The sequence below is a fragment of the Mus pahari genome, chromosome 13 (genome assembly GCF_900095145.1).
Source record: "Mus pahari chromosome 13, PAHARI_EIJ_v1.1, whole genome shotgun sequence".
NCBI classification, from domain to species: Eukaryota; Metazoa; Chordata; class Mammalia; order Rodentia; family Muridae; genus Mus; species Mus pahari.
In genome coordinates this window covers 20099720-20108672 of record NC_034602.1, presented here as the reverse complement: position 1 = coordinate 20108672, position 8953 = coordinate 20099720, and the positions used below count along the sequence as shown (strand labels likewise).

The following is an 8953-nucleotide window of genomic DNA, read 5'->3' as shown; positions in this document are numbered from 1 at the left end:
AGGGACATCTGGGTTCTTTCCAGCTTCTGGCTATTATAAATAAAGCTGCTATGAACATAGTGGAGCATGTGTCCTTATTACCAGTTGTAAGATCTTCTGGGTATATGCCCAGAAGAGATATTGTTGGGAATGACCTTGATTTTTGGCAATATTTCTTGAACTACGAATAGATGTGAGGCTTATGGTCAGTAAAGTATACCACCATCAGTCTAAGTGTGCTTTAAGCACAGGTCCCATTGTGTGCTGAAGACTTCTTACTACAGAAGTATGATTCAACAGCATGTAGAAACCAAAGGACATAAATATAAGTTGCAGTTTTGAATTGCTGAGTAATAGGATGAATATTTGTTCCAAGTTAAGTCTCCAGCATGGAGAACATAATTTTACTGATTTTAATAAATTAACATACGATGACATTATATTAGGCAGCCTTTAGAATTTGATTTTAAATCCATGAAAATATGTAAAAGTGGTTATAGAATTAATGGAAAATAAGATAAAAATAATGTGCTTTGACTAGCAACACACACACAAACTCATATGAGTGGTGGCAAAAGCTGTGCTTGAAGTTTTTCAATTTTATCCTTGTTCGTGACCTTTTCCATAAAAGAACTGGGAAATTCGCTTTATTTCGTACTCTGGCAATTGTTAGACCAATCAGTTTGGCTAGGGTGAGGTCAGAGTGTATCCTCTGCTCGATTCTAATGGTGCTTTGTTTTCTCACCATCAACAGCAGTGGGAACCATGGCACAGACCTAACTCAGGTGCTTCTGCGCAAGTTCAGAGACCAAGACCCTGTTTGTGCTGATGCTTACAGGTAAGTATCTGGTGCCCTCAGCAGGGCAGGGAATCCAACACCAGCAGCTCTGGAGCCCAGAGTGTTGCTCCCTAGAGGATGGGCCAGTCTGTGTTCCCACTTAGGCTACATGGAGTGAAAGTCCTTAATGAGTAGAACATTAATGGGTCTAATTAGTGGGTCTAATTAATGGGTCTCATTTTATGGAATGTCGAGGAACAAACTGCCTAATTACTTCTTTCTATCTTTCATAGACACATGCTCTGGAGGAATACAGAAAAACAAAACAAAACAAAAATATTCCTCTGACATAAGCAAACTCAAACCAAAAGGACTTAAGCAACTAAGCATGAATTGTGTTTTACTGTTACTTATTTTAAAGAACACTTGTACATATTGAGGCATTGTTGGCATATTTTTTTTTTTACTATTTTATTGTGTTCTTATACCTCTATCTCCCTTCCAACCCCAAGCATCATTCCACCCTAATCCCTTCCAACCCTGCAACACTAGGTAGCTCAGGAAGAAGGTTATAGGGGAAATGGGGCATAGACCTCTTTAATCCAGCAAAATTGATATTTCCTGCTGATTAGGAGCACCATACTTTTTTGGGCAAGTCCAATCTCCATCGTCAAAACATCTCCAACATCTCTGCTCATGAACCCTTGACAATCCACATCCACAGGATCTAGTGGCAGATGGGGAAGAGAGGCCTCCTTGAAGCATGCCTGCAGCCCCTCTTGAGCCCCTGGCATTAAGAGGCTGAAGAGTCCCCAGAATGCTAAATGCAGCTGATAACTCCTGCTACTAAATGAGACAAATGATAGTCACCTGCTGTGAAGCAGCCTTGTACCTGGCTAGGATTAAAACAAAAACATGTTCACATAACATAACTTTTTTTTAAAAGAAACTAAAATTCTCACTATATTATTTTTACTAGACAACATGCACACACATGTGGTAGTTTTCTTTCTTTGTTTTACTTCATTGTTCATGAAGAGTTCTACTCATGTTTGCTACATGATTTACTTTTTATGGCTGGATACTACTGTATACACATGCCACATTTTTCAATATTCATTTAGTACTGTGATATGAATAAGATAATGCCAACCCAACAGTTTTTCTGAAGTAATCAAAATAAAAAATTCTTACTGTCTTCATTCATAGCCCTGCCATGACCATCTCCATGTTTGTGTGACCATAGACCTGCCATTTAAACTCAGCAAACCTAGATTTCCTTCTGTAGTAGGAAACTCTTTATCTAACTTACTTATTTTGTGGGTAAATTGAATAACAGAAGATTTGATGCAAAGATCAACCTGGGACTGTATGTCATAGAACCTGGCAAATGCATTACAAGCAATAGATATTATTATTGATGTTGTTGTTGTTAGTATTAATTATATTTTGTTTTGTTTCTGATTTGGCATCTTAAATATCCCAGACTGACCTCAAAGTTAGTGTGTAGCTGAGTCTGATCTTGAACTCCTGATCCTTCTTCTGTCCCCTCTCTGGTGCTAGAATCACAGATGTATGCCTCCATGCTTTAAAGGGTGTTACTGTGCTGGAATGAAAGGTGTGTGCCTCCATGCCTGCAAGGCAGTTTCTATTAATGGCACTGAAATTCCCAGCTTCTAGACTGCTTTTGTTTCTTCTATTTAAATTTCACCCAAACCCTGTCATAATTGAGAGACAGTATCTCATCCTACATGAAGAAATTGAATTTTAGGAAAAATTTATAAATTGCCCAAGGCCTCATGAAAGGCCATAAGTGGAAAAGCTACAACTTCATGACATCCCATCTGCAACTGCCCAACATCTTGAACAATGTTTGCATTTGTTTTCCTTGTTGCATGTCCTCTGGATTGTAACTACTGTTTTATGTTTATGTGTGAGTGGCCTACTTGCCTTTTTTTTCTCAATTTACTTAAACATTAATTTGAGATTATAACATAATTACAACATATATTACTTCCATTCCCTCTTTTCAGGCCCTCCCATATACCTCTCCTTTCTCCCTTTTAAGTCTATAGCCTCAGTTTTCATTAATTGTCATTGTGTCGGTATATGAATATCTATTCCCATATCTAGTCTGTATAATCTTACCTTTACTTATATTTCCACTGATATGCTCTTCTTCTAGAAAGACTGTTTCTCCTATGCTCAGCATCTCTTAGTTGCCCGCAGTTCTTTGTGTAGGGTTGAGGTTTTGTAGGCTTTCTCCCATCTACTTTGGTGTGTCTAAGGGTGTTTCCCTTGTTCAGCTCACGTTTCGGTAGTCATGTTGGTGAGACTCAGTGAGGAAAAATATAAAGCTGTGTTTAAAACTTGGAATCATTATTTAACAAATGATCATGCTGCATTTAAGTGATGACCTCAGAACAGTTAGCTACAGCAAAATACATTGCCTTCTTCCTCTATAAAATTAGAACCATGACTGAGGTCTTACATGTTTAAATTCTCAATTTTTTTTAGTTAGTATTTCCCTAATTTCATACATTTACAACAACAACAAAGATAAAACACTAGCCTGTCAATATATGCTGATTGCTTGGGAGAAGGCTTTTGGGGGGGGGGCTGTGAGAGTAACACTGGGGGAGGGGAAGATGCCTGGCTTCTGAACCCTGATGAGGCATGCCTTGCTTTATAAATGCTCCCATTACTGTCATTTCCCCTATTATTCATCGAGGATGCACTGCAAATCAACTATTATTAAAGGACCAAGATAAATGCAAAGAATCTGCTCCTAAGAAATTTATAATTACAAATGGAGCAAATGAAGCAAGAGATAAAAGCCATGATAGTGTCCTGGACACTACATGCCTGTCTTTTCAGTGATATACATAAGAACTCAGACAAAATAATTAGATATATGTTTCCTAGTTCATGATGACATATTTTGCTTATTAGTCATGCTGGTAATTAGTTGAGACTGAATAACTATTGATGGTGTCAGTATGGAAGGATTACAAGAAAATTAATTATGTTGCCTCAGTTCAGTCTTCTCTTGGAAGACAAAGGGATTTATTTATCCAATGAAGGATTCAGAGGTGATGTGTTCATTTTCTCTTCTCTACTAAAAACACAGGTTGTAAAATATACATACCTCTGAGGAGCAGAAACAGGAGGAGCACATGTGATCCATCTTTGGACTAATATCATATTAAGGAAAGAATGACTAGCAGAAAATAGGACAATTCTTTTATCTGTTCTTTCAAAGGAAAACACTGGGGGTGGGGGTAATCAATACTTTATGACTGACAGAAGATGTTCACAATTCTGTCTGTATGTCCAGGTCATTTTCTCTACAGTGCTGCTAGGGCACCCCCACTCTACCCCCACCCCCTTGTCTCCACATCCCTTCCTTGTCCAGAACAGGTGCTCAGGGAAAGCTATCAGGCTAGCTCTAGACGGTGGTAGTGGTTATTGGCTCTGCTTCTGGTCAGGCTCATCTGTGAAGATGACTCTGAAGATCAAGGGTAGAAAGCACAGAGGATGAATCTAAAGCAGGTATGTGCAGGTGGAGAACTCAGCTGGATCCCAGGCTGCCTCAGTCAGATCTCACCCTTACTGACGCTGTGACGTAGATAGCTTACTCAGCTGCTCTGCCTCTGTCGTCATCAATGTGCTTGCACGTGAGCACAAATAACCTTCACCTCAAACTGCAAGGTGACCCCAGTGAAGCTTCGTTGACCCTTTAAGCAAGTGTATATCTCAGAAAACCATTTTAGAAAGAAGGAGGTCCTTACATCTGCCCCTCTATTTGAGATTTAAGGTGCATGTTATGCTATTAAAAACTCCAGGCACCCCTAAAGCTGAAAGTCCTATTCAGTCCACATGGTAGAGACCATGTTCAAAGCCCATTGAACTCACAAACAACAACACTGTTGTGTGCTACAAAGCACACGAGGGACATGATCTGAGAACTCCAAGTATATTTAGATAATAGCTAGAATGAAACTTACGAAGATGTGTTTGATTCCTAACGGGCAGTTTCATCTGCTTGTCTCTTATGAATGCATATAGAGCTTCACAGTAAATCTTTGAATACAAAATTTGTTAGAGACTCAGATACCCCAAAACCCCCAATCTGTTAGATATTGTCATGGATTAGCATTCAAATCTTAGGGAATTTTTTTTCTATCAAAGAAAGCTAAAAAAAAAAAATATCAGAAGACTAAGATGGGACAATAAGGACTTCAGAAACAACTCATTAAATTATACAAAGTTATATTACTCTCCTTTCTGTGGCTATAGTGTTAATACTACTGAACTAGAGTAAAGATTACTGAACCACATTTTTTTGGTCAAATTAAGCAGGCTATATTTTCTGTCATACAGGGTTGTCTTTCTAAAGTGGGATTTGAGAAAACAGTTCCAAACACAGGAGAAATGGTTTTATTATTTTATTTTATTATTTTATTTTTTTCTAAAACCTGCAAGGCTAGGGACTTTCCACAAGTTTTTGGTTATATTGTATCTTGACAAAACATCTTATTTTATTAGAGTGGAGGTTAGGGTGTGAGGTGTGGAACATGTCAAATTCTAGAAATTGGGTCAAGACATGGTCAAACTTAAGCTTTCCAGAAAACAGGAATTAGCTTGCTTTGACCTTGTTACAAGATGGTTTGTAATCTTAACATGGAATCAGGCTGGTCCATCAATAACAAAATACTTTGTTTATTTAGCAAAATACTTGGTTTATTTAACAAAATAGGTCTGAGTTCTGTTGCTGGAGAACAAGATGTGAACATCTGTGTGGCCCTGGTGAGCAGCATGATAATAGATTTGACAATGGTGGATGACATATGAAGAGAATGTATGCCAAGGTCGAGAGCCAGAGACCAGGCTAGCTCTGCTTACAGCAGGCTGCTGTAAATCTGCTGTTAACTCTCATAGGCTATTTAAGTACAGTCCCATGGGAACAGTGAGTCTATTATGAGAGTATATGCCCTCAGTGATTGAATTGCCTTGCACCAGGTTTCCTTTCTCAGATAGTCTACCCTTTCCAACACTACCTCCCTGAGACCAAACCTTGGCACACATGGGCTCTGCAGAAGAGGCCACATCTACACCACAACCTTCAATCCCTTGAATATCACCTGCAGCAAAAAGTGCCCCCTGCTGGATGTAAGAGATGCAAACAGTCATTGTTTTTAAAAACAAAACTAATTAGATTACAGCCATCTGGCTAGAACATTCGACTCCCTTAAGCGCTGTTTCCCTGTTAACTCAGGAATCCCTAATTGGAACCCCTATGTGCTAATTATCCAAAATATTAATACTAGGCAAGTCTGATCACCTTTAGTATTTAGAAAATTGTATGGAACTGATACTTACCAGTCGGACGAGCAGAATTGACAAATTTTTTTTTTTTTGTTGAACTGGCTATTTCCAATACGGTGTTATTTCCCTATCTATCTGCTGTTGGAGCAGCTCACCCATGCAGAGAGCCTGGGTTTGCTTTCAGCTTGGCAGGTCAGTCCTGCTGTGTGACCACCAACTAATGGCTTAAAGTCTTAAAACTGCTCCCCTTGTCTTGAGATCTGAGAAACAGGGAGAGGAGGGATAAGTTAAACTAGCATGAATTTTACCTCCTCTTGGTATTTGAGTAATTCAGATTAATTATCTGCACTAAAGTAAAATTTGACTTAAAATTGTAAGAACATTACTGTCTAGAATGTTCAAGGATAAACGTCTACAGAAAAATAGAATATAAAAGCTTTTCTACAGCTAGCCAGATGGCCAAACCCTAGGACCTGAGCTTGATCCCTGGGCCTCATATGATGGAAGGAGAGAATTAACTAACTAACTAACTAACTAACTAACTAACTAACTGACTGACTGCCTGCCTGCCTGCCTGCCTGACCAACTAACTCCAACAGTGATTCTTTGTCCTCCACACTTGCTTTATATCATACACACACGCACACACACACACACACACACACACACACACACACACACACATACACGCACAATTAAATAAGTAAATATAGGATTCAGTTTAAGAGTTGTTTATTCATTACTATTCATTGTCTCCCAAATCCTCACAATCTTTCTTCATGTGGAAACTTAATTGTAGCTCTTCTCTAAGTGATTAAGTTACTCTGACATGACACAGAAATGAATAAACATGTCAATCTAATGCAATTAATAAGCAATTACTAGTTGCTTCTTGATATCTGCTTATGATCTGAGAGTCTTGGGGTCCACACGGAGCCCAGATAACATGCTCAGCATGAACAGCTAAGAAAATCCCTGTGTGACATCATGAAATCTTGGCATGGTCATAAACCATTGTCATCAGATTAATAGCTCACACTGTGAAAACAAAAGTCAGAGTTCTGTTTTGGCGGCAAGGAGATGGCTATCTTTTGAATGGTGTTCTATTGTGGTACAATGTGCTTTTATGGAAATAAAGTAGTTTTCTTTTTTTCATTAAACTGTCTTTCCAATTTTCCTTTTCTTCCCCCTTTAGGATGAATTCTTCAAGCTGGCTTAGAGACCCTTATTCTGGCCCAGAATTCCAGGACTCATGTGGCTGTCTGGTATGTTTCTGAAGTACCCTTCACCATTTAGAGTATAAATCTCAAATAATAATGACAATGACTACTACCACTAATAATAATAATAAATCCGAAGCTTCAATCTGCCTAACTCTAATTTTGGTGATTAAGTCTCTTAATGTCTACATTACATTCTTGTGGAGAGTTTTCTCCCTTATAGTGAACATGATAGATTTCTCATACAGACCCTTCTGCCTGCTCACTCCCTGCTCACATCTATAGCTTTCCTACCAACTCTACTGCTTGCTCTTGCCTCTTAATCATCATCCCCACTGGGATTCACTGAGCAGATGAATCCTCTTCAGGTAGAGAGGAGAAGCTAGACATCCCCTTTGAGGGAAGATCTCACATCTCAAGACAGGGTGACCTCAAGTAGATATTTTGCTTTTAAGGTAAAGGCCATAGCTATGTTGTCTTTGAAGAGAAAAAAAAAAGCTGAAATGTATTTGGAAAATTGATTGCAGTTCACCTCAGAGGAAATTGCAGAAGGTAATTAGTGAAAGGCTTAGATCTGTTGGCTACTCCCAACCATCAGATGTGGCAATCTTAATTTACCTTTCAAAAGGCTAAGGATATAGTTTAACTGAAGCCCTAAGTTTGATTCCAGCATCAAATACAGTAGACATGGAGGTCCTGCTTGCAATGCAAGGACTCTGGAGGGAAACAAGAAGGTCTTCACTCATCATCCATAAAGGGAAGGACCCTAAGGAGAACACATTCATGGGCTTTTTTTATTTAGTGGCCCACGGAATTCATTTACTTCAGCAGCTTAGTTACTTTAGAGAGTTGGCATCTGAATAGTTTCATTTGCTTTATTCTCATAGACAAAACTCAGAAAGGAAGAGAGAAAGACATCACAGCTACATGGTGGGTGATTATAAGGACTGATGGCCCTAAGATTAATGGACATCATGTTAGAGGACATCATGTTAGTGGACGCTGTGGTCAGAGAATTCGCCTGCATGCCTTGACTCTCTGCACTGGCCAGAGGTTGTTTTTCTTTTTCTTTGCCTCTGTTCTTCCATTTTATCATGAAACCCCTAACATTGTATGCTCTCAGTGCTTTCTCTGGAACCTAGATTTAGTCATTTAGTTACAGTGATGGCTTTTCTCACCACAACTCTAAAGTCTGTTTGGGTTAGATAGGGTGTCAAGGGATAGGGAGAATGAATAACTATCAGAATGGTATTATGGCTCCCACTTCTGCCCAGTTCACGTGAAATATAAGATTTCAATAATGTGTACACAAAAAAAGAAAGATGCCAAATGAGCACCATCTATGGGCAAACACACTTCAGTAACAGTGGCTAAAACAGTGTTACTACTGCTTCTCTAAGGAACTGTTCCATGTGACTTCTCTTTGAGTAGGTAGCAGGGTGGACAGCATGCAGCACTGTCAGCAAGTACTCTCACTAAAGAATCACTTTCTACTTCCCCTCTTCTTCCTCTCTTTCCCCTTCCTTCTCTGTCTTTCTCCTGCCATGCTTTCTGCTACTTCTGCTTTTCTCTCTCTTGCCTTATCCTCCCTCCCTCCTTCCCTTCTTCCCTTCTCTTTCCTTCTTTCCTTCTTTCCTTCTTTCCTTCT

General features: G+C 39.1%; 1 protein-coding gene across 2 annotated transcripts in view; it reads left to right on the top strand.

The window, feature by feature from the left end:
- Positions 1–8953, top strand: part of Abca13 (ATP binding cassette subfamily A member 13) — a 433105-nt gene that overhangs the window by 279033 nt on the left and 145119 nt on the right. For both annotated transcript variants that reach the window (XM_021210848.2, XM_029545204.1), the window contains 2 exons: positions 734–817; positions 7281–7350. In XM_021210848.2, coding sequence (XP_021066507.1) covers positions 734–817; positions 7281–7350 — 154 coding nt within the window. The remainder of the gene's footprint in view (positions 1–733; positions 818–7280; positions 7351–8953) is intronic.